This window comes from Triturus cristatus, chromosome 8, assembly GCF_964204655.1.
Source record: "Triturus cristatus chromosome 8, aTriCri1.1, whole genome shotgun sequence".
NCBI classification, from domain to species: domain Eukaryota; kingdom Metazoa; phylum Chordata; class Amphibia; order Caudata; family Salamandridae; genus Triturus; species Triturus cristatus.
The window spans coordinates 274,278,678-274,304,572 of NC_140591.1; the positions used below are offsets into that span (position 1 = coordinate 274,278,678).

A 25,895-nucleotide genomic window follows, 5' to 3' on the forward strand; every position below is an offset into this window, starting at 1 on the left:
AGTTAGCAATGACATAACCTTTTTGGCTCCTGAATGGACTCTGTATGAACTGTGACATAAGTTTTAGAGAGTAGTGAAGTGAATGCAGGTTTAAAAATTTGCGAACATACGTGACAAGAATTTTCAATTCTATTAAGGACAAGGAGGCGAGGATTATGCTTTCTCATTTCTTTATTAGAAATGCTCAGCAGCCAATCAGAAAACAGTATATAACGAAAAAACTACAATACCCATAAACACCAGGGTATGACGTAGCTAACCATAGAGACTCATACTACAAAAGGTCCTGAGGAAAGTAACAGTTCAAGTCAAAGCAGTAAGTCCCAGAAAACGAAGAACAGCAGGGATACAGAAGAAGTCCACTTCTAACCAAACAGGAGTCTGCAGCCAAAAAATCCATGGAGACAGGAAGGCTTCAAATCGGATAAACCAGAAGGAGCAGCAATCGTCACTTAGGATCGGAACCTGAAAAGAGACATACAGCCGTAATAAACATCCAATAACAGGAATGAAGTCAGAAATAGAGGGGGGGGGGTAGAGAAAAAATACATTGCATTAAACAATAAACATGTGCAGAAAAAACACAATATAATTGCATAACATGTGCAAAAGATAATCACGGGTGGGATAATCCTCGCCTCCTTGTCCTTAATAGAATTGAAAATTCTTGTCACGTATGTTCGCAAATTTTTAATTCTATGTCAGGACAGGAGGCTCCGATTATGCTTGTTCAAAGCTGATCCACCACTACAGAAGCAATATGATCAATAGGTTTAAAGTAGTAAGTTTTAAACACTGAGTCAGAAGACCAGTCTGCGGCCTTCATGATGTCAAACAAAGTAACACCCATGGAAAAAGCCTTAGAAGCCATAGCCCCACGTGCCGAATGAGCCCCAAAAATAGAAACATCAATGCCAGCTTCCGACATGAGCCATCTGACCCAGCGAGCTAGAGTAGCTGGGGTAACAGGACGAAAGGGCTTCTGCAAAGCAATTAGTAATTGACCATGCATATCCGAACGTAAAGGAGCAGTACTTACCTCGTAATCCTTGACACACTGAACAACACAAAGGTTGGGATGAGTGGGAAAAGCCGGATAGGTAATTTCAGAAATATTCGTCTTGGTACGTCTGGAAAGGCGAAAAGAGACACCCTCAGGTGTAAAACTGCGACCCGCCAAATCCAAAGCACGCACATCCGAAATTCGTTTGCAATAAACGAGACAAAGCAACATGGTCAACTTAGCTGACAGTTGTTTACGAGAAAGTAAAGAGTTGGAAGGCCATGATTCCAGAAATCGCAAAACCACAGAAACATCCCATAAAGACGCGTATTTGGGAGTAGGAGGTTTCGAAAGACGAATACCCCTAAGCAATTTGGTAATCAGAGGATGTTCACCCGCAGGTTTACCATCGATTGGAATGTGAGCCGCCGAAATGGCAGAACGAAAATTGTTGACAGTGCAATAAGCCAAACCAGAGGAGGCAAGAAAATTAAGGATTAAAGAGATATCCGCTGAAGAGGGATCAGCCTCCAGTTGAATACACCAGTCACACCATCGCTTCCATGACCCTCGGTATCGCTTATGAGTATTGGGGGACCAGGCGTCACTGATAAATTTGGAAGCGTCAAGAGAAAGGCCTGGGAGCGACCAGCGATCCCCGAAATTCGCCACGCTAGCAGAAGGAGAGTGCCCGACAGAATCAGGGGATGCGGATTGCCGAGAGGATCCAGCAACAGGTTCCACTTCTGGGGAAGAAGGAGAGGGACTGCGCAACACATTTCCAGGAGAACCGGGAACCACGCTTGAGCTCTCCACAGAGGAGCAATCAGGATCAAGTCGGATTGAAACCGTTTCGCGCAAGCCAAGACCCTGGGAATCATCATGAACGGGGGAAAGGCGTAGCCAGGACCGACGGCCAAGTCTGGAGAAACGCATCCGTGGCCAGAGCCAGAGGGTCCGGTCTCCAGCTGAAAAACATTGGAAGTTGAGTGTTCAGACGAGATGCAAACAGGTCTAAATGACAATGACCCCAAATCCGTTGGAGAGAACGGAAGATGCGAGGATGAAGACGCCAGTCGCTGAAATCCCGCAGATGGCGTGAATTCCAATCCGCAATCTGGTTTTGGCGACCAGGAAGGTATTCGGCAATAATCGTGATCTTTTGTTGCAGACAAAAGTGCCAAAAATCCTTGGCGATCTCCGCTAATAATTTGGACTTCGTGCCCCCCAACTTGTTGACATACCTGACCGCCGAAATGTTGTCCATGCGGAGAAGGATGCAACAATTGGAACGAAGAGGCGAAAAGCAACGGATCGCAAACGATCCCGCCAGAAGTTCCAGGCAATTGATATGGAGAGACAACTCCTGGGAGGACCAACGACCCCCCGTCGAGACTGGACCGCACCGGGCTCCCCAACCCCACAGGCTGGCATCGGACTCGATCACCAGATCCGGAGATGACCCGAATAGGGCTCGACCATTCCAAGCCTCCATGTGGTCCAACTACCATTGCAACTCCGTCTTTGCCTCTTCTGAAAGAGGAATGAGATCGGAATAACGAAGACCCCTCTGGAGATGACGTATTTTCAAACGTTGAAGAGCTCTGTAGTGCAGAGGGCCCGGGAAAATCGCTTGGATGGAGGATGCTAACAGACCGACAACTCGTGCTAACGACCTCAGTGACACAGTCTGTTTGGAAATAACTGAATTCAACTCCCTCTTGATGTACCGAATTTTTTGATTGGGCAAGAGAAATTGACATGAAATTGAATTGATCTGAAAACCCAGAAAGTCTATTATCTGTGATGGAGTCAAGATTGACTTTTGAGGGTTGATCAGAAAACCCAGATTGCAAAAGATCTATGGTCCATTCCAGGTGAGTCACCACCTTGAGGGGACAGTCTGCCAGAATGAGAATGTCGTCCAGATATATTATTAAGCGGACTCCCCGAGCGCGTAAGCATTCCACGACGGGCCTCAGAAGTTTCGTGAAGCACCAAGGTGCTGACGAGAGGCCGAACGGGAGAACTTTGTACTCGTACCAAATCCCCTGCCACCGAAATTGTAGGAATCGCCGATGAGGCTTGAAGATGGGGATTGACAAATACGCATCTTTGAGGTCTAGGCGAACCATCCAATCCCCCTCGCGAAGCAGATCGCGTAACAAGTGAATTCCCTCCATCTTGAAGTGTCTGTACACGACACCTCCGTTGAACTCTTTTAGATTGAGAACAAGGCGAGAGCCGCCCCCTTTTTTCTGCACCAAAAAGACCGTGCTGACGAACCCCTGGGGATGGCGAACAGTCTGTCTGAGTGCCCCTTTTGCCAGGAGGGACTGAATTTCTGCGGAAATAAAATCCTGATCTGGAAGAGAAAAATGCAGAGGAGGAGGAAGGAGGGGTTGATGCAGGGACTGATAAAATTCTATGTGAAAACCCTGAACGGTTTGCAGTACCCATGCATCTTTGGAGATCAAACGCCAATTGTGGAGAAAAGATTGAATTCGACCCCCCAGAACCACAGAAGAAGCTGGAATCAAGCTCACCTGAAGTTGTGGAATCGTGGTATCCACCTTGATGTCCTCCGTAATGTCCCTTTTTAAATTGCCCTCTCCCCTTACGAGAGCGATAGAATTGAGCACGGGAGCTGAAACCGGAATCTTGTCCACCGCCTCTGTGGGACTGGAATCCCCTTTGAGAATTCTGGGAGCCACGGCCGAACGATCGTCCCCGATGTCGTCCGGCCCTGGCAAAAAACGGTCGAAAAGCTCGTCGCAGGGAAGATTGAGCTTTGTCTAGGCCACTGAATGTTGCCACAAACTTAGTGAGCTCCTTTAAAAAAGGATGCCCAAAAAGAAGTCCCTGAGCGACAGGACCGGACTCGGAAGACGAAAGTTCCGCTAGCTTAGGGTCTAACTTAAGAAGAATAGAGCGACGGCGCTCACTTGAAATGGCACAATTTGCATTGCCCAATTGGCAAATAGCCCTTTGAGCCCATTCTATGAGTTCATCTGGGTTGACAAGGGCTGAAGACTCTTTAGCCAAGAATCCGAGATCCAAAATTTTTGCAAGAGGCCCTAGTAAGTCTAGCAACTTATCTTGGCAGGAGCGCCAAGATCGATCCAGACCCTTCTTGGGGTCTTTAGCATATTTTTTCAAATAAGAAACCATTGTAGGGTCCAGATCTGGAGTGTCAGCTAAATGGTCCGCCAGATCCGGACGCGGACACTCAGACCGAAGGCGGGCCCTCACATCCATTTCAAAAGGTTGCCTGATGTGAGCCTGAATATACTCTGCCACCGCCGGGGATGGAAGCCAAGAAGAAGAGTGAGGGTGAACAATGTCAGAAGGCTCAAATGTCAAAACAGGGGGACGAGAAGGGGCATCAACGTAATGTTCTTTACGTGACTTTTTACGAGGTGGAGGAACATCTGGATCAGTGGAAGCTGAGGAGTGAGTACCTTCAGTGTCCAAGACCAAGCTGGTGGAGGCCGAAGCACCCCGTGAGGTTAATTTAGGAGACTGATCAGCAAAAGACTTGGCCAGTTTCTTAAAATCTGATTTATGAGGATTATGCAGAGTCTCAGAGGACGTACGTGAGGCGGGTAACCAACCTTGTTTCTTGGCGTACTGAGTCAAGTGACGCTTCAATGGATTTATAGCACACACAAGTGCCTTATTCACTGAGTGTTGTACACCCTGGTCTAAAGCCTCCACTAAATCTTGTTCCGAAAAACCAGAGGCGTCATCCTCATAGTAATAGTCATCTTCTTCAAAGTAATCATTCATTGTGACACAAAGTGTTACAGTATAGCCCACCAGATGACAAAATTATTAAATGCCAATGGCACAATGCAGGGGGAGTGCAAAAACCCCTCAGCAAGCCAACAGTACAGAAAGAAATCTGTCTACACTGTTATAACTAATTTAAATGTGGAGGGAGGGCTTGCTGCGAAAAAACAACACTCTAGGCAGAGCCTATGCGTAATTGTACAGCCGAACACACTTTAATATGCAGAGGGCGTCAAAACGGGACCAAAAACGTGAGGCTGTGGGCAGTGGTGTGTGAAAACAACCTTCTCATATCCAATGCGTAGAAAAAAGCATTAAAATGGCCGCCGCGCATGCGCGGTAACAGCCGCCTCCGTTAAACATAGAAATGAGGTCGCGCACAGCGCGAGTCCTCTGGCCCCTGTCTCCCGCTCCACAAACAATAAAGGAAGGCGCGAAGCGCCCGAACGCCGGGGGGTGAACACACGCCCCGCTAGAAAGCCGCTACAGCGCGCGGCTCGAAAACACCTGAAAGAAAGAAAAAACCCAAGGAAAACAAAGCGCCGCCTCGAGACCGCAGCGCGGCTCGTAACCAAGTAACCAGCAATGCGGAATGTCAACAAAGGCAAGAACAAATCGCCTACAAAGCACGCGCTGACATTAGAAACAACCACAGTACTATATATTAAGAAATAAGCAAATATAAGCACTTAACTGGCTGCGGAGCAGCAAAGAAAGAGGATAGGATACTTTCCTCAGGACCTTTTGTAGTATGAGTCTCTATGGTTAGCTACATCATACCCTGGTGTTTATGGGTATTGTAGTTTTTTCGTTATATACTGTTTTCTGATTGGCTGCTGAGCATTTCTAATAAAGAAATGAGAAAGCATAATCGGAGCCTCCTGTCCTGATATAGAATTAGAATGTTGAGTTTGAAGTTACCTGCAGAAGAATAAAAAAACATGTTATACTAAGATCCGTGTGTGGGGTAGTCATTAGCAGGTGCCCAGGCTGGGTAGGACGCTACAACTCCCAAAATGCACCCATATGTTGGATCAAAAACCGGAACTGGAAAATTTAGTTTCCACTGGGAAAGTTGTTTCCCGATTACAGGGCGTCATTGGCTCACCACTGTCATCTAGATGATTACCTAATAAAATAGAAGACATCAACTAAAAAAATCCTCGAGCCATTTGGCATTGCGGCTATACTTTAACTCTAGAGTTAGGTGTCACTGGTCGGACTCCGACCTAAAAAGAGAAGTAGAAAAGTACCTAGAAAGAGAGAATGGACTAGGGGTGGCAACAGCATCCTCTGACCGATAATATGGAAGACGCAGCTCAAATCAACAGTATAGGAACATAGTCGGGGCTCACATGCGTGGAACACCCACGTAGTCTTTAAGTCTTAACAGTTTTCAAACACGTTAATTTTGAAAAAGATTAGAATTTAAAAATACTGGTAGCAGAGTCGGAAGCCCTGCCTACCTGAAAACCTCATTACTATAATGTGGCCGCAAACGTACAGTCACTGAGCACAAGTTCTTCGCGCTACCCATAATTAGTCACAAGAACCCGCCATCAATACTCTTACTTGTATCCCACCGTCCCTTCGGGTATTACAACTTAATTGCTAACACTAACAGTTGCCTGACTCTGAAATGGCTTTCACGTTAAGGCGGACGCAACGACCGGCGTTGTATCTCAACAGCAGGCGGCGCACACCCACACGTACATCAAAAACGTCTCTCGCATTACGTAAAGACCCGCCAGACCGGTGTTGCCAGGCAGGACCAAGCTTTTACAGCTCCGTCTCAAATTTTCAGCCACGCGATACCCCCATGACATAGGTCTCGCGAAAGGTCGCCAGTATGGTTCTGCTCACTACTCGTTCCACCATCAGCGCTCGTGGCAGATGAACACGCTTAGGGGGAGGAGGAATCGCATGCCGCTCAAGCTCGCGGGATCTCGCGAGACGAGAACGTCAGGGAACATGGCGACGTCTAATCTGTTAAAGGTAAGGAAAGCAAAGAACTGGAGCTCCTACCTCATATATGCGCTGGCAATAGAGCTGTCTAGCGGAACACCTCACTATGCTGTTACCATTCTGACCCCCTGTTGACAACTGTCATCTCATGTCAAAAGCCTCTGGTCCCTGCCGAACTCCCGCTGCTGCCTGACACTCAGCTGCTTATTCTAGCTAGTCCTGTCAGTCTTGCTGCACGCTACCATCCTTGTCAGTTCTTTATTCTTCTCTGCAAGCTAGCATTACTTTAATAACTACATTGTCTGCCTCTCAAACTCCGCTTGGGAACCTGCAACTTTCATGTAGACACGAATTTATCGCTTCTCTTCAGTACACTCTTTTCGATCCACCTTAACTGAGTCCTTTACTTGGTGCATCTCAACCAGACCCAGTTCCCACTTGCTGCGTCCTACTGGACTCAAGTCCGCTACCTTCCCACCACCGCTCATCTTTATCTTTCTGGCATTGATACCGTATTTACTGCTCCTCTGTTGGACAACGCAGCCTTAGTTATTAGGGTTTTAGTTGTACTTCTTATGTGTCCTTCCATGCTTTGGGGGGGGGGGGGGGGGAGATCTTTAACTGCTACTGCCTGGCTTATTTCTATGGTGAATCTGCCTCCCATGCACCTGCCACTTTAGTGGACCTTCCTCCTATTGTCGATCTGGTGTTTTTGCTCTCTGGTAGTCTCTAACCCCTTGCTGCATCCATGGTAGGGTCGCTCTTGATGCGTCTCTGGTGGATCTGCTTGCTCCCTTCTCCCATACTGCTTCTGTGGGTTAATTTCTTGCTTCACCCCTATGCTGCACACTAGTGGAACTGCTGCCACTCTGGTTTGTTCCCCTCCTCGCTGCCCAAGTGTTGTGGACTGCAACCCCCCTTGTGTGTCCCCTGTGATGTTCTCGACCACGCCCCATTGAGTACCCCCCCTCCCCCCCCCCCCCCCCCCCCCCGTGGTGGGCTCGACACCGTCATTGTGCGGTCCCTGAGTTGGGCTCAACACCACCCATCCCCATTGTATGGCCCCTGTGGTGGCTTTGACACCTTCTCCCTATTGTGTTAATCCCAAGAAAGCCCGCCACCGCCACTGTGCAGTACCAGTACCTGTGGTTGGATCAACATCCCTCCACCCCCTCGGTAGGCTCGGCAGCTCTCTCCCCCTCTGATGATCTCAACACCCCTTCAACTCTGTTTGGGCCCTTGCTGGGTTCAGCACATCTCTTCTGCAGCACCTGTGGTGGACTCAACACCTCTCTCCCTGTTGTGCAGCCCCTGTGGAAGGCTTGGTACCCTCCCATCGTTCATCCCCCCCCCCATAGCTGGATCAACACGCACCCTTGTGTGGCCCCTGACTCAGCATCCCTCCCCTGTTCTTGTGCAGCCCCTGTGGTGGGACTTGACCCCCCCCCTACATGTGCAGCCCCTGTTGTGAGGAAATGACCCCCCCCCCCCCCCCCCCCCGGCGTCGTCTGTGGTTGACTAAACACCACCATCCTTTTTTAGTCTCGCTTAGGCAGTGCTTACGCTAACTCTTCAAGACATGCTATGTTTAAGATATGGGTTTGAAGCTCCGCCCATTGCCAAACCCATGTTTTCAATTGGCTGCTTTGACTGTCTTTTGTAAATGCTTTTCATTCATTGATTAATGTGTTCAGTAGTTCCTCTTTGCTTTTGTAACCTCCCATAAGGACTGGCCCTATTTCATGTAATCCTACTTGTGGTGTTTTATTTATAGTTTGTTTGCACTTTGTTCATGACTTTTGGTCTGCTGGTTTTGCAGGCAGAACAGCTACGCACTTCCCCAACCGCACTCCCCAAACGCCACGCTTAAATAAACAATGGAAGCCACAGTCTTGTTTCTGTTGCATTATCGTGCCACTTTCCTATTTATTGACTTTTGTGGCAACATTTGCGAACACTTGTTTAATTGTTAGATTGGGTGTCTTGGAAAACAAAACTGACAGCCTTATAGACGGCACCCAGCGATGACCCCTTATGGCTTAATAGCTTTAATTCAAACCACATTTCAAGCTAACCATTGAATGTTTAAATGTATTATTTTTCCAATTTTTTTTTTTTTTAAAACAATAAGCATGACAAAAACACATGGCATACATAGTTATTCTTCATCCACACCAATCCTTCTTTAGTATTGTCAACGAAACAGTTATACGAGACTTCCAGAGCATCAACCGGGACCCCACAGTACAACAACCCCGACACTTTCCTCCCCCCACTCCTAATCAGACATTCGGTTCGCCTCCAGTCGTGGTGGTTCGCATATATACCCTCTGAATTTATTCAATTTTCCCCAGATTCTTTCCCATTTTTGAGGGCACCCCCGATGCACATACACCGCTCTTTCCGCCACCATAGCTTCATCCATATCGCTACACCAGTCCTGCAACGTGGGAGATTCACCGGATCCCCACCTCCTCGCAATGTTCCTTTTAGCAAACATGATTCCTAGTGTTGCCCAGTCCTGTGTCGGGTGGGTTAGATCATTCGGTTCCCAAATATTTAGTAAGCACCGTTTCGGCTCCGGGATCAACGATTCCTCCACAGTTTGAGACACTGTCCTCGTTATCTTGACCCAGTACGCCCTAATCTTCGGACATTCCCACACAGTATGGTAGAAAGTACCCTTCTCCCCACAGTCCCGCAGGTAGAAGTGATGTACAGCCATCCCTATTTTGAAGAGGGTCACTCTGGTGTAATACGTGCGGTGAAGCACTTTGAGTTGTATCAACCGCAAGCGTGCCGGTATTGCGACTTCTCGAGGGGACGATGGTGTCTCTTGCCACTCTTCATAATCCACTTCTCCCAAATCTGCGACCCATTTCTGTCGAAGCGCTAATGTGGGGTCTGGCAAGTTGTTTACTAACTTACGATAGGTTAGAGAAGTGGCTCTTTTATGCACAAATGTATTTTGATTCACTGCATGTAACATGGACACAAACCTCATTCACCAACATTGGGTTCCAATGGTCTATTTTATTTATATTTATATATGCTTTTTGTTGAAAAGAAGAACTTATTAGTAAGGGTACAATGGATTCCATCATACATGAAACTATTGTCAAACATTGCACATAAATATTTCATTTCATGACCCCCTCTGATCTGGCCTATTTTGGACTAAGGTTATCCCAAAAAATGTGTGACTTTCTATGGTACTCAACAAATAAAAATCACTTTCAACACTTTTCAAAAGGAATAAGCTGGGAAATGAACAAAAAGTTGGAAGCAGGGATGGGAATACAAAGAGGGGGAGGGTATATGAAAGAAAGAGAATTATGGGGTTTCTGATGACAAGATAGAGGTAGAATACCATGGCTTTTTAAACCTATGATTAAGATAAATCCGTTAAGAAGGTAACAAACTATCCTAACTCCTCATGTCAGTCTACAAAAGGAAGCAATCGGATAGCTATCCAGTGTGTCTACTCCACCCCTGCTCCATCACCCTGTGTTAGTTCAGACTCCATCATTCTTAACTCCCCCCCTCCCCCCCCCCCCAGTTCTGCACAACCCCCCTCAGCCTGAACTAACAAGATAGATTGGCTCAAATCTCAGAGGGATGTGTTGGATATCATAGAGCGCAAATAACACTTAACACCATTGCAAGTTCTTTTTGTTGATGCTTTTTCACAAAGCAAATGTCTTAGAACAAGAAGATAACTTCACACACATTCTAAGGATTAAAATAAGATGTGAGTATTAAGTATGTAGTCGATGCAAGAATATGTGGAGTGTGTGTGAGAATAGAAGTAGTAGTTCTCTATGTCCGGGTTAAAATATCAGGACTGCAATATGCACAGCTATAAAATTGTTTCAACATTTAATTCATTTCACTTCAAAATAAACAATAATCATATGCAATTTTATCATGTGAGCTTCCACAATATACATGATCATTCAATGTGTATACATTTATACAGTAATAAACACAAGTTACTAATGAAATAATTTTTCAAACACCCAATGCATTTCGGGACATTTGTGGTCCCTTCTTCAGGGGTAAGCTGTTGGAGAAGAAAGGAGAGTGTATGTCAGAATCTGCACGGTGCGTGAACAGAATGTCGTGTTTTTTAATTTAATAATGAGGTATACGATACCTTTCAGTAGTTCACATGAGTTACATGTTTGTATTCTGTGAAGAGAGTTCAAGACAATGTAAGTATAAGAACAACTAATCTCTCTGTGGATTAATAATGATAAATAATGCAAGGAGCCCCGATTTCGTACCTGGACAGTTATGTCATTTTACACGATTCTCATGTTGCTAACGAGGAAGAATCTGCAGAAATAAAAACTCTATATTAACTACGTTGTGTGAAGCATTATGTCTGGATACACTCAATGCTTAAAGCCAAGCTCACCTTAATAACAACAGTTCAGGTGGCGGTGAAAACCGTTACTGGAGCAGTGTGTTACTGATCTGAAAATAAAGGACAAACCTTACATTCCAGTCAAATTTTTAAGTGCAAGCCCATAGAAATGGGGTCGTAGAGTATAACGTCCTTACCGATTCGAAGAAACGTTCGTGATGAAGTATGTCTCGGTCGAAGTTGGTAGTTCATCAGTATCAGGTGAGTAAATAGTCGCGCTGTAAAGCGTGGACATAGAAACTAAAAAAAGACTACGAAGCACCATGATCGCGAAGAAAGATTCGAGCGTTACCTCTGCGCTCAATACAAATCTACGAAATCTATTCACCTTAAGTGCAGTGTATAGATCATCTGGTTGAAAAATAGAATGTTATTAGAACCATCGAAAATGGTTCGAATAATTTTCAGAGTAGAATGAAGACGCGATGAAGCATGCTTAGTGTGCCCGGGTCGTATGTCAATAAAGTTCTGAAAAAAATGGAACCTGAACGAATGTTGTTGATGGATGTATATAAATTATGTGACCGCCAGAGTGTACCTGGCTTCATAAAATAGTGTGAGTGAGCGTAGTTTATACGCTGAATGTCAGCAACAGTATATCAATTTAAACATAATCAAATAATACATATGAATCATATGGTCAAACATAACGTCAACAAATAAAAAACATGATCATAATCAAATATTACGTTTTATGGTCTATGTCTAAGGGAGTTCAGAAAAAAAGGACCAGTGTGTGGGGAAATATATGTGCGTGTAATGTCAGGTAGGAAATAAACGTGGGTTGAATGCATTATGAAGTTAAAGTGCTTTCATATTGAGTCGGGGTCCCAGGGTGGAGTACAAGTATCAGATATGAATATTCTTTTAAAGAAAGCAAGCCATCTCAAATTTGTCGTTGAGTCCGTGCGGAGTAAGAGTTTTAAGCTTCTTAATCCAGAATGCCTCTCTTTGTAAAAGATACTTTGAATTGTCGCGATCTGTGTGTTTTGGTACTTCTTCGATGATCTGAAATTTCAGTTGGGCAATTTGGTGCCGTGATTCCTCCCAGTGTGTCGCTAAGCTAGACGTCGTGCTTTTGGTGCGTATTTTGCTTTTATGTTCCGTCAATCTGATTTTCATTTTCCTCTCTGTTTTACCGACGTATAGTAGCCCACAAGGGCATTTTATTGTGTAAATAACATTTTCTGAGTTACATGTTGTGTTGCTGTGAATTTTAATTTTTTGACCCGTGGATGGATGCAATAAAGTATCACCTGTTATTACATTGTTGCAATGTGTGCAGTTCCAGCATTTCTGTGTGCCTTTACTTGGTTCAAGAGACCTTATTGGTTTTTGTTTTTTGGATAATAATTCTTTCAAGTTTTGGGCTCTTGTGAAGGCGAATAGTGGTTTCTCTTTGAAGAGATCTTTGAAGTCCGTTTCCAATTGGAGTAAGTTCCAGTGCTTGTTGATAGTTTGTTTAATCTTCCTGGATGCTGTGGAGTATTTAGAGACAAAAACTGTACGTGTGCTCGTGTCTTTTGGAACTTTCTTCAGCAACTCTTCACGTGGTCGGGTCTTGACTTTGTTTAGTTGTTCTAAAACAAGTTTCTCAGGATATCCTCTGTCTGTATGGTTCGTTATTTGTTGATGCCATGTGGATTCACATGCCATATCTGTAGAAGAAATTCTTCTCGTTCGCAAAAATTGGGACACTGGTAGATTCCGGATCAACGAAGGAGGATGGAAACTGCTGAAAAGCAGAGCATTATTTCTGTCTGTTGGTTTTTTGTACACACTCGTTTGTATTTCGCCTTGTCCAATGTCAATCCATACGTCTAAAAAAGCAATAGATTTGCGGCTTATTGTATGAGTGAATTGAATTCGAGGATCGATCAGGTTAAGTGTACGTATGTTGTTGATAAGTTCTGGTTCTGACTGATTCCAAATGAGGAAGATGTCGTCTATGAAGCGTTTGAAGAATATAAGACCTTCTTTCCATGTGGGGTCCCGGAGGATATAGTCATGTTCGAATTTTGCCATATACGTATTAGCGTATGCTGGTGCTCCTGGAAATCCCATAGATGTTCCATTTAGTTGTATGTAGAACTTTTCTTCCCAACAAAAGTAGCTGTTTTGTAAGCAAAACTCCAGTAGTTGTATAATGAAATGCTTAGGTATTTGTGTATTTTCTTGTTGCAATAAAGCCCATTCAACTGCTTCAATTCCGTTAGCATGTGGTATCGAAGTGTATAATGCTACTACATCAATAGTGCATAAAATCCAATTTTCTGTATTTAGGTGATTAAACATTTGTAAGTTTCTCAGGAAGTCCGTAGTATCTTCAATGTAAGTCTCCCAATTTTGAACAAATGACTGTAAGAATGTATCGATAAACCTGCCTGGTTTTTCAAATATTGAGTCGCATCCGGAGACGATAGGTCTAAATGGAGGATCCATCAAATTTTTGTGGATCTTTGGTAGTAGGTAAATTTTGGGTCTCCTTGGGAAGTCAGTCCAAAGGTATTTTTTGGTTGGTAGGTCAATCCAATTAAGTTCTTCCGCTTTATCCAACATGAGATTGAGATTGTTGGAAATTTCCTTTGTAGGGTCTTTATCAAGTTTTCCATAAGTGTCTTCGTTTGTGATGTGTTCGAGAACTTTCCTTTGGTAATGCTCGGAGTTCATGATTACTAATCCTCCCCCTTTATCTGCTTTTGATATTGTAATTGTTGGGTTTCTGGCGAGTCTGATTAAAACACTTTTTTCCGCTCTACTCAGATTGTTTGTTTTACTAGAATATTTTATCTTTTTTAGGTCTTGTTGTACCAATAGTTCAAATGTGTCCAGAGTTTTGTGGGACACTGGAGCAACAAAAGTGCTCTTTGGTTTGAAAATTGGGAGTGATACATCTGTAGTAGAGTTATCCGATGTGTCTTGGGGGCAAATGTTGGTGAAAAAGTTACGAAGTCTCAAGATTCTCATGAATTTATATAGAGCTACTTCTGTCTCCAATTCTGTGCTGTTATAGGTGCTCACAAAGGACGTGCCTTTGTTCAGTACTTTTTCCTCGAACGATGTTAGTTTTAGAGAAGAGATATTTATGATGAGGCTTTTGTTTGGCTCCTCAGGCCCTTTTTGCTTTTGTCTTTGTCCTTTTCCTCTCCTTGTTTTTCGGTACCGCTGATTGTTTTGGTTTGACTCTTGTCTGGGGGTCTCCCTTGCTCTCTGCTGGAGTCCAAAAAAGAAGATGAAGAGCCTGAAGTGCTAGGTGTTGCACCTGACGAACTTTCTGTTGGTGGTTTGGTCGTAGATTTTGAACTGGCGCTGCCTGTAAATGAAGCTCTCTGAGTATCAATGTCTGAATCGGATACAACACTTTCCTCTGAGGATGCTTGGGTGGTTTTTTTGGTGGTAAATCTTCGTTGTGTGTATACATCGGCCCAAGTATAAACTTCATTCAGCTTATAATCAATTGTATCTCTCTTAAATTTTCGCAATTTGGTTTCTTGTAACTCTTTTCCATATTTCTCTAGTTTAAGGTTGAGACTTTCTAGGAATTGTCCCCATGGTTCAACTTCCATTCTTGTTGATAATTCAGTTTTTAAAGTGTTTATTTCTTCTTCTAAATCCCGAATTGTTTTGGACAGTTCCTCAATTATCAGCAGTATCAGATCCAGAGAACATTTATTTAAAATGGAGTACCATTTTTCCATGAATTGTGGGTTGTTTTGAAGCCTGAAAAGCATTGGACGTATTGATAGTCTTAAACCACGCGGGATCCGTTTGACTCGATGGTATTGTATAAGTGTAGAAGCGTGTAAACGTTGGTTCAATTCTCTTCTGGTGAGGTATTCCAGTTGGCGTAATTGTTGTGTGACTGATCCGCTCTGTGCGTCAAATGATTTTGTCTCCTTAATTAAGTTGTAAATTTCATTTGCGTCTTCTGTTGTGTAAACTTTAGTTGTGGCTCGATTTTCAGTAATACTGGAGATAGATTCGAAAGACATTTTTATGCGGTGCAGTCCACCAAAGTCGCAAAAGTGAAAACGTTGAAAATGGGTGGTGGGCGCACTCGTTTTTAGGAGATAAACTGAGATTATGACGGTAGGCGTGCAATATTGCCTTATGCTTGCGTGGCACGTAGTATGAAGGAAAGGGGGTGGCCTAGTATAAAATTTACCAGGACTGCAATATGCACAGCTATAAAATTGTTTCAACATTTAATTCATTTCACTTCAAAATAAACAATAATCATATGCAATTTTATCATGTGAGCTTCCACAATATACATGATCATTCAATGTGTATACATTTATACAGTAATAAACACAAGTTACTAATGAAATAATTTTTCAAACACCCAATGCATTTCGGGACATTTGTGGTCCCTTCTTCAGGGGTAAGCTGTTGGAGAAGAAAGGAGAGTGTATGTCAGAATCTGCACGGTGCGTGAACAGAATGTCGTGTTTTTTAATTTAATAATGAGGTATACGATACCTTTCAGTAGTTCACATGAGTTACATGTTTGTATTCTGTGAAGAGAGTTCAAGACAATGTAAGTATAAGAACAACTAATCTCTCTGTGGATTAATAATGATAAATAATGCAAGGAGCCCCGATTTCGTACCTGGACAGTTATGTCATTTTACACGATTCTCATGTTGCTAACGAGGAAGAATCTGCAGAAATAAAAACTCTATATTAACTACGTTGTGTGAAGCATTATGTCTGGATACACTCAATGCTTAAAGCCAAGCTCACCTTAATAACAACAGTTCAGGTGGCGGTGAAAACCGTTACTGGAGCAGTGTGTTACTGATCTGAAAATAAAGGACAAACCTTACATTCCAGTCAAATTTTTAAGTGCAAGCCCATAGAAATGGGGTCGTAGAGTATAACGTCCTTACCGATTCGAAGAAACGTTCGTGATGAAGTATGTCTCGGTCGAAGTTGGTAGTTCATCAGTATCAGGTGAGTAAATAGTCGCGCTGTAAAGCGTGGACATAGAAACTAAAAAAAGACTACGAAGCACCATGATCGCGAAGAAAGATTCGAGCGTTACCTCTGCGCTCAATACAAATCTACGAAATCTATTCACCTTAAGTGCAGTGTATAGATCATCTGGTTGAAAAATAGAATGTTATTAGAACCATCGAAAATGGTTCGAATAATTTTCAGAGTAGAATGAAGCAAGCATAAGGCAATATTGCACGCCTACCGTCATAATCTCAGTTTATCTCCTAAAAACGAGTGCGCCCACCACCCATTTTCAACGTTTTCACTTTTGCGACTTTGGTGGACTGCACCGCATAAAAATGTCTTTCGAATCTATCTCCAGTATTACTGAAAATCGAGCCACAACTAAAGTTTACACAACAGAAGACGCAAATGAAATTTACAACTTAATTAAGGAGACAAAATCATTTGACGCACAGAGCGGATCAGTCACACAACAATTACGCCAACTGGAATACCTCACCAGAAGAGAATTGAACCAACGTTTACACGCTTCTACACTTATACAATACCATCGAGTCAAACGGATCCCGCGTGGTTTAAGACTATCAATACGTCCAATGCTTTTCAGGCTTCAAAACAACCCACAATTCATGGAAAAATGGTACTCCATTTTAAATAAATGTTCTCTGGATCTGATACTGCTGATAATTGAGGAACTGTCCAAAACAATTCGGGATTTAGAAGAAGAAATAAACACTTTAAAAACTGAATTATCAACAAGAATGGAAGTTGAACCATGGGGACAATTCCTAGAAAGTCTCAACCTTAAACTAGAGAAATATGGAAAAGAGTTACAAGAAACCAAATTGCGAAAATTTAAGAGAGATACAATTGATTATAAGCTGAATGAAGTTTATACTTGGGCCGATGTATACACACAACGAAGATTTACCACCAAAAAAAACCACCCAAGCATCCTCAGAGGAAAGTGTTGTATCCGATTCAGACATTGATACTCAGAGAGCTTCATTTACAGGCAGCGCCAGTTCAAAATCTACGACCAAACCACCAACAGAAAGTTCGTCAGGTGCAACACCTAGCACTTCAGGTTCTTCATCTTCTTTTTTGGACTCCAGCAGAGAGCAAGGGAGACCCCCAGACAAGAGTCAAACCAAAACAATCAGCGGTACCGAAAAACAAGGAGAGGAAAAGGACAAAGACAAAAGCAAAAAGGGCCTGAGGAGCCAAACAAAAGCCTCATCATAAATATCTCTTCTCTAAAACTAACATCGTTCGAGGAAAAAGTACTGAACAAAGGCACGTCCTTTGTGAGCACCTATAACAGCACAGAATTGGAGACAGAAGTAGCTCTATATAAATTCATGAGAATCTTGAGACTTCGTAACTTTTTCACCAACATTTGCCCCCAAGACACATCGGATAACTCTACTACAGATGTATCACTCCCAATTTTCAAACCAAAGAGCACTTTTGTTGCTCCAGCGTCCCACAAAACTCTGGACACATTTGAACTATTGGTACAACAAGACCTAAAAAAGATAAAATATTCTAGTAAAACAAACAATCTGAGTAGAGCGGAAAAAAGTGTTTTAATCAGACTCGCCAGAAACCCAACAATTACAATATCAAAAGCAGATAAAGGGGGAGGATTAGTAATCATGAACTCCGAGCATTACCAAAGGAAAGTTCTCGAACACATCACAAACGAAGACACTTATGGAAAACTTGATAAAGACCCTACAAAGGAAATTTCCAACAATCTCAATCTCATGTTGGATAAAGCGGAAGAACTTAATTGGATTGACCTACCAACCAAAAAATACCTTTGGACTGACTTCCCAAGGAGACCCAAAATTTACCTACCACCAAAGATCCACAAAAATTTGATGGATCCTCCATTTAGACCTATCGTCTCCGGATGCGACTCAATATTTGAAAAACCAGGCAGGTTTATCGATACATTCTTACAGTCATTTGTTCAAAATTGGGAGACTTACATTGAAGATACTACGGACTTCCTGAGAAACTTACAAATGTTTAATCACCTAAATACAGAAAATTGGATTTTATGCACTATTGATGTAGTAGCATTATACACTTCGATACCACATGCTAACGGAATTGAAGCAGTTGAATGGGCTTTATTGCAACAAGAAAATACACAAATACCTAAGCATTTCATTATACAACTACTGGAGTTTTGCTTACAAAACAGCTACTTTTGTTGGGAAGAAAAGTTCTACATACAACTAAATGGAACATCTATGGGATTTCCAGGAGCACCAGCATACGCTAATACGTATATGGCAAAATTCGAACATGACTATATCCTCCGGGACCCCACATGGAAAGAAGGTCTTATATTCTTCAAACGCTTCATAGACGACATCTTCCTCATTTGGAATCAGTCAGAACCAGAACTTATCAACAACATACGTACACTTAACCTGATCGATCCTCGAATTCAATTCACTCATACAATAAGCCGCAAATCTATTGCTTTTTTAGACGTATGGATTGACATTGGACAAGGCGAAATACAAACGAGTGTGTACAAAAAACCAACAGACAGAAATAATGCTCTGCTTTTCAGCAGTTTCCATCCTCCTTCGTTGATCCGGAATCTACCAGTGTCCCAATTTTTGCGAACGAGAAGAATTTCTTCTACAGATATGGCATGTGAATCCACATGGCATCAACAAATAACGAACCATACAGACAGAGGATATCCTGAGAAACTTGTTTTAGAACAACTAAACAAAGTCAAGACCCGACCACGTGAAGAGTTGCTGAAGAAAGTTCCAAAAGACACGAGCACACGTACAGTTTTTGTCTCTAAATACTCCACAGCATCCAGGAAGATTAAACAAACTATCAACAAGCACTGGAACTTACTCCAATTGGAAACGGACTTCAAAGATCTCTTCAAAGAGAAACCACTATTCGCCTTCACAAGAGCCCAAAACTTGAAAGAATTATTATCCAAAAAACAAAAACCAATAAGGTCTCTTGAACCAAGTAAAGGCACACAGAAATGCTGGAACTGCACACATTGCAACAATGTAATAACAGGTGATACTTTATTGCATCCATCCACGGGTCAAAAAATTAAAATTCACAGCAACACAACATGTAACTCAGAAAATGTTATTTACACAATAAAATGCCCTTGTGGGCTACTATACGTCGGTAAAACAGAGAGGAAAATGAAAATCAGATTGACGGAACATAAAAGCAAAATACGCACCAAAAGCACGACGTCTAGCTTAGCGACACACTGGGAGGAATCACGGCACCAAATTGCCCAACTGAAATTTCAGATCATCGAAGAAGTACCAAAACACACAGATCGCGACAATTCAAAGTATCTTTTACAAAGAGAGGCATTCTGGATTAAGAAGCTTAAAACTCTTACTCCGCACGGACTCAACGACAAATTTGAGATGGCTTGCTTTCTTTAAAAGAATATTCATATCTGATACTTGTACTCCACCCTGGGACCCCGACTCAATATGAAAGCACTTTAACTTCATAATGCATTCAACCCACGTTTATTTCCTACCTGACATTACACGCACATATATTTCCCCACACACTGGTCCTTTTTTTCTGAACTCCCTTAGACATAGACCATAAAACGTAATATTTGATTATGATCATGTTTTTTATTTGTTGACGTTATGTTTGACCATATGATTCATATGTATTATTTGATTATGTTTAAATTGATATACTGTTGCTGACATTCAGCGTATAAACTACGCTCACTCACACTATTTTATGAAGCCAGGTACACTCTGGCGGTCACATAATTTATATACATCCATCAACAACATTCGTTCAGGTTCCATTTTTTTCAGAACTTTATTGACATACGACCCGGGCACACTAAGCATGCTTCATCGCGTCTTCATTCTACTCTGAAAATTATTCGAACCATTTTCGATGGTTCTAATAACATTCTATTTTTCAACCAGATGATCTATACACTGCACTTAAGGTGAATAGATTTCGTAGATTTGTATTGAGCGCAGAGGTAACGCTCGAATCTTTCTTCGCGATCATGGTGCTTCGTAGTCTTTTTTTAGTTTCTATGTCCACGCTTTACAGCGCGACTATTTACTCACCTGATACTGATGAACTACCAACTTCGACCGAGACATACTTCATCACGAACGTTTCTTCGAATCGGTAAGGACGTTATACTCTACGACCCCATTTCTATGGGCTTGCACTTAAAAATTTGACTGGAATGTAAGGTTTGTCCTTTATTTTCAGATCAGTAACACACTGCTCCAGTAACGGTTTTCACCGCCACCTGAACTGTTGTTATTAAGGTGAGCTTGGCTTTAAGCATTGAGTGTATCCAGACATAATGCTTCACACAACGTAGTTAATATAGAGTTTTTATTTCTGCAGATTCTTCCTCGTTAGCAACATGAGAATCGTGTAAAATGACATAACTGTCCAGGTACGAAATCGGGGCTCCTTGCATTATTTATCATTATTAATCCACAGAGAGATTAGTTGTTCTTATACTTACATTGTCTTGAACTCTCTTCACAGAATACAAACATGTAACTCATGTGAACTACTGAAAGGTATCGTATACCTCATTATTAAATTAAAAAACACGACATTCTGTTCACGCACCGTGCAGATTCTGACATACACTCTCCTTTCTTCTCCAACAGCTTACCCCTGAAGAAGGGACCACAAATGTCCCGAAATGCATTGGGTGTTTGAAAAATTATTTCATTAGTAACTTGTGTTTATTACTGTATAAATGTATACACATTGAATGATCATGTATATTGTGGAAGCTCACATGATAAAATTGCATATGATTATTGTTTATTTTGAAGTGAAATGAATTAAATGTTGAAACAATTTTATAGCTGTGCATATTGCAGTCCTGGTAAATTTTATACTAGGCCACCCCCTTTCCTTCATACTACGTGCCACGCAAGCATAAGGCAATATTGCACGCCTACCGTCATAATCTCAGTTTATCTCCTAAAAACGAGTGCGCCCACCACCCATTTTCAACGGGTTAAAATATCGCCATGCATCTGAGCCTTTTCTCAATGATTTCATTTTTAAGGAGAGTCAACATATTTCCTGTTCCCGCATATGTCCGGCCTCGAAAAATCATAAAAATGTTACTAGACCTGCAGGTCTAGTGACTTAAATAATCAACTCAACCAAATTATAATGCTCTTGACCCATAAACTGGTTTCAAATTATGTGATCCTGGGCAAATATTTTAATTCACTAAACCGCCATTTTCTTCATTATCACATATAAGAGCCCCATCAAATACGCGAGTTCAGCATGTCTGCTGTACAAAAAACTCTTTTGTTTGATTTAATAGACTAAACTTTTGCTCAGTAAATAATACAAATCTAGCCACATATAGGATTCACATGACACCTGACTTTCCTCTTAGTTCATGAACAAAATTATCTTCAGGGCAGAAGCAGGAATGTTTCTCAAATCCTATTAAAAAACGATCACTTTTAGTAAATACATAACTAAAGCATGAAGTGGTAGCACACTTTCATTTACAATCAGCAGATTTTTCATTGAAATGGCCACAACATTTTCCACTGACGTGGTTTTACTGATAAAACTATATGGCGTACGAACAATAATGTTTGGAAATTGAGTTTCTGCAAATAGTTGATATTTGCACATCACCAAGTAAAGTGTTCTGATTGGTTTTCCTCCTATTTACATCTTTGTTTGCATCACAGTTCTGAATTACAATTTTGTTTTCCCCGGAATTCTTGATATATTTTGAAATATTTGTACTATTCATTTACAAGCTATTTAAATGTGTTAGAAAAAAACCTGACGTCTTACAGTCGGTTATTTTATGATTGTCTGACATCACACTTGTCAAAAATCTCTCTCTCTAGTGAGAGAAAGAAAAGTAAACACAATTTTCCAGGATAAGATAAGCAGCAATTAGTAAAAAGACAAACTGCCCTTTGACCTGTCTCTTTGAACAGATAGCAAATGTGCAAGATAAAACGAAGATTTAAAACCATCTTTATTGCTCATTCATTTTCTGAATGAACAGAACACCTGTTCCATTCAGCTTAAATTTACTCAGGACATGTTGGCCATAAAAATAGCTTGTCCATAGCGAGTGGGCAAGTAGATTTTTAAGGCCTATATATCCTCCTGTTTCTATCCCTGCCTGAGTCCCAGATTAGGTTGAAGTCTCCAAGTATTCCTTGGGTATTATTCAGTTGCGCTTTTAGCGTCTTGCGCTGGAAAGGATCTTGCTCAGAAATTGTGGCATATATGTTTAAGAGTGTTAAGTGGAATGCATGCTGTTGGAAATGCTCCTTAACATATCGTCCCTTTCTGTGTCTGTGAGCTTTACATAATATGGCCATTCCTGCGGTTTTCCCCTCTGCTGGCTCCCATAACTGGCAGGAATACTGCTTATGGCGCATGCAGACTTCATCCTTTCGCATTAGAGGGGTATCTTGTAGAAATATAACATACAGGATTTTTATAAAAGAGAGAACTCTGTCTGTGTCGCCTTTCCGATGAATTCAGTTCCTTCACATTTAAAGAAATTAGTTTAAGGGGATATATAGTTCCAATAACTAATTTGATTTAGAGCACAAAAGGGGTCACCAGCCTTTTGGAGTGACTCAGTAATGTATGTACTGAAGTCCTTCCTTCCCTCCTTCAAAAAGAAACTAGATAAAAGGCCAACAAGACAGCCCTATATGTAAAATACAGAAACAAACCAATCATGACCTCTAAAGAGGAGAAAACCTCAAAAAATCATCAGGACAAGGTAGGCTTGCAGCAGGCAGGAACTCAAAAAATAGTCTTGCAGAACCCAATTAGTAAGTCCCTGCATGACTAATGCTTCCCTCCAAGGAAACAAAGATAGATGATCAAAGTCGCAATGTTGGTTTGCTGTCTTGAGCTGACCTGTTTAGGTGCCAATCCTGGGGGCTCCACTCCAGTTTCTTTAGGCGTGAGATGACCTCAGTATTGACCTTCTCTGTTGATCTTCTGACTCATCGTTGTGGCTTGTCTCAGACATCTGCTATTCTGGATGTACCCCTTGTCGATTGGATGACTGTGACCATCCAGCATTAGATTTCCTGGGGTCCATGGTGAGGCCCCCAAGTCTCTGTGAGTGAACAAATGATTAATTGCTTCCCATTCCAGTGGATAATAAGGTTGAAAGGACGGCCCCACTGATATGGTGTTAGGTGCTCTCACAAGATATCAGTGATGGGGCAGAAGTCTCTGCTTTTTCTCAAAGTGATCACTGTAAGATCTTGGTATAACTGGATGGGACAGTTGTCGTAGGCGAGTACTCCTTTCTCCCTGTCAATTTTCTTAATAGCTTCATTTTCATTGAAATAATGAACTCTCTTAATGATGTCCGGCACACTGTTGGCCTGGAAAGGTCCTTTGAGACACTATGTGCATGATCTAGGCTGATAGTGGATGCCACTGTAGTTCCTCGTATAGACTGCAGTAGGTCCCGGGTAAAACCAAGGAAGTTGTCACATTCTATACCTCTGAGGACTCCTTTAATTTGAATGTTGTTGCACCGGCTTCTATTTTCTAAATCTTCTTGCTTCATTTGGAGTTTATTTTGTTCTTCCAATGCTTGAGCTTTGCACCAGTGGAATTCTCGGTGTTCTGTGAGCTCATCTAAATTACACGCAAGGTCGCCAACTCTGGTGGCCAGTTCGGGCATTAAATACCCGCATCTCCCATAGGCATGTTTTCAGCTTTGTCTTTATGCAGCCAATTTCATTGCGGGTTCCTCCCAAGAACCGCTCCATGTACTCCTGAGAGATGGGGTCCATGGTACTTCCTCCAGTCTCTGGTGGATTCTCTCTATCTTGTCTGGCACTTCCTTTGTTGGAGGCCTGCGACCACATTTCCACCACCGTATGCATGTTTGATTGAGGACCCTAGGCCTTTTCCAAAGTTTAACCAAGGAGTGTGAGTACTTGCTGACGCCTCAGGATGTTTTAATTTCAGACAGCTAAGGTGTGGATCACTCTGGGATGACAGCTGTCAATCACTGCCTGGGGAGGTTTCTTGTGCTCGAAGCGCCCTGTTCAAGTAGATGTCCTGCTCGGTCGCAGATGAGTGAAGTGGTAAGGGATACCCCATCTTGGCCCTCAATTGGTGAAAGAGGGCAATCCCATTAAGTTCAGCATGCTATGGGCTCGGTGATTGTAGTACAGGGCGAGTCCTCCAGGCCTTACCCTCCCTCCCCCCACCAGTGTGAAGGCCACTGTACTTCCGTCAAATGACCTTGCTTCACAAGGGCCCCTTTTCTGCAAATCCCTATGCGGGGGCCTCCTGCATGTTCTGGACCCTGCAGAAGGTATCTTACTGTTTCTTAGACGCTGAGTTTGTCAGGGTGGTAGGCAGTTGGAAGACCCCTGAATATCACCCCACCTCTGTCCCTGCTGTAGGTGCCATGGTGGGCCCAGGTAAGACTCCCATTCCTGCGCCGCTATATTCCAGTGAACCCTCTTATGTGGGTGCTGTTGGGGCAGGTTTTGGAGGCAACAACATGCCAAAAAAAGGGGTAGAAGCGCGGGCCCAGTCCCTAAGACCCCGCAGGTACTATCTCTGCAGTTGCTCGCTGACCAGTGAGATCCTTCGTCACAGGAGCCCAAAGTCAAAGTGCTGGGGTAGAAGACCCACAAGTCACTGCACCAGCTCTTTCCAGGCGAGGCTCTGAGGTTAGACGCCTCAGAGCCTCTTCACCACCCCCCCTAGCTCCTCAGATCTGGCCCTGTGGTCACTGTGTCAGTAAGTGACCTCTAGCTGTGCGATACAAGCCTGCTTTTGACCCCAACATGGCCCTTCAGACGATGGCTCCCAACTCCTTCCCTTGGGGCCCTACCTCGTTAAGAGCCCTTGGGCTATGTTTCAGCAAAGACTGGCACCTGCTGGGCCTCCTCTTTCAGGCTTTAGTGGAAATCCTGCCCCACTCTGGTTCCAGGCCAGAGCATCCTCAGCTTCTCACTGGGCGCCCAACACAACCAATGTCCACCGGGGTTCGACAGCTAATCAAAGGTTCCAGGACACTCTCCCCCTCTAGGATGCCAGGTACAAAACTGTTAGAAATGGGGTCTCTAGTTGTCAGTGGTTTGCACCCAGGCCAAGTAGGGACCCTCACTCTAGTCAGGGTATGTTACACTCTCAGAATAACCTATGCTCACCCCATTGGTAGCTTGGCAAGAGCAGTCAGGCTTATCTCAGAGGCAATGTGTAAAGTATTTATATACACACACCACACCAGTTTAGAAAAATAGCCATTATTTATCTGAGTTAAAAAAAGACCAAAAACAACAAAAATCCCACATACACAATTAAAAAAAAAGGGGGTGCACTTGCCAGGTCGAAGTGGCAGTTTACAACTGCACACAAAGACCCTGCAGCGACAGGCCTGACACTGCAAGCCCACTAGTAGCATTTGATTTATAGGCCCTGGGCACACACATTGCACTGTGCTAGGGACTTATTAGTAAATCAAATAGGCCAATCATGGAGAAATCAAATACCATTACAATTTAGACAGAGAGCACTTGCACTTTAGCACTGGTCAGCAGTGGTAATGTGCCCAGAGTCCCAACACCAGGTCAGAGGCAAAAAGACAGGGGAAGCCACACCAAAAGATTCTAGGTCTAACCAAAACCAATCTGACTTCCCTGATGCGCACACACAAAA

The 25,895-nt window shown here is 42.8% G+C and overlaps 2 protein-coding genes across 4 annotated transcripts in view; one reads left to right on the forward strand and one right to left on the reverse strand.

The window, feature by feature from the left end:
* Positions 1 to 319: 319 nt before the first annotated feature.
* Positions 320 to 6,634, reverse strand: LOC146801969 (uncharacterized). Of its 2 annotated transcripts, none has more exons than XM_085621509.1 (2): positions 3,550 to 4,930; positions 320 to 465 (listed from the first exon to the last, which is right to left on the reverse strand). In XM_085621509.1, exons 1-2 carry the CDS (start codon positions 4,790 to 4,792, stop codon positions 449 to 451), a joined length of 1,260 nt encoding a protein of 419 aa, XP_085477635.1. In that variant the 5' UTR covers positions 4,793 to 4,930; the 3' UTR covers positions 320 to 448. The 2 variants fall into 2 exon arrangements, 1 of the variants encoding a protein (XP_085477635.1); XR_014967676.1 differs by lacking the exon at positions 3,550 to 4,930 and adding an exon at positions 6,509 to 6,634 and having other exon boundaries at positions 329 to 465.
* Positions 6,495 to 25,895, forward strand: part of CUL5 (cullin 5) — a 677,835-nt gene continuing 658,434 nt past the window's right edge. The window contains exon 1 of one of the 2 annotated variants that reach the window (XM_085621507.1): positions 6,495 to 6,790. In XM_085621507.1, the coding sequence (XP_085477633.1) occupies positions 6,689 to 6,790 (102 nt within the window). In that variant the 5' untranslated portion in view covers positions 6,495 to 6,688. The remainder of the gene's footprint in view (positions 6,791 to 25,895) is intronic. The other variant, XM_085621508.1, reaches the window with a different exon arrangement.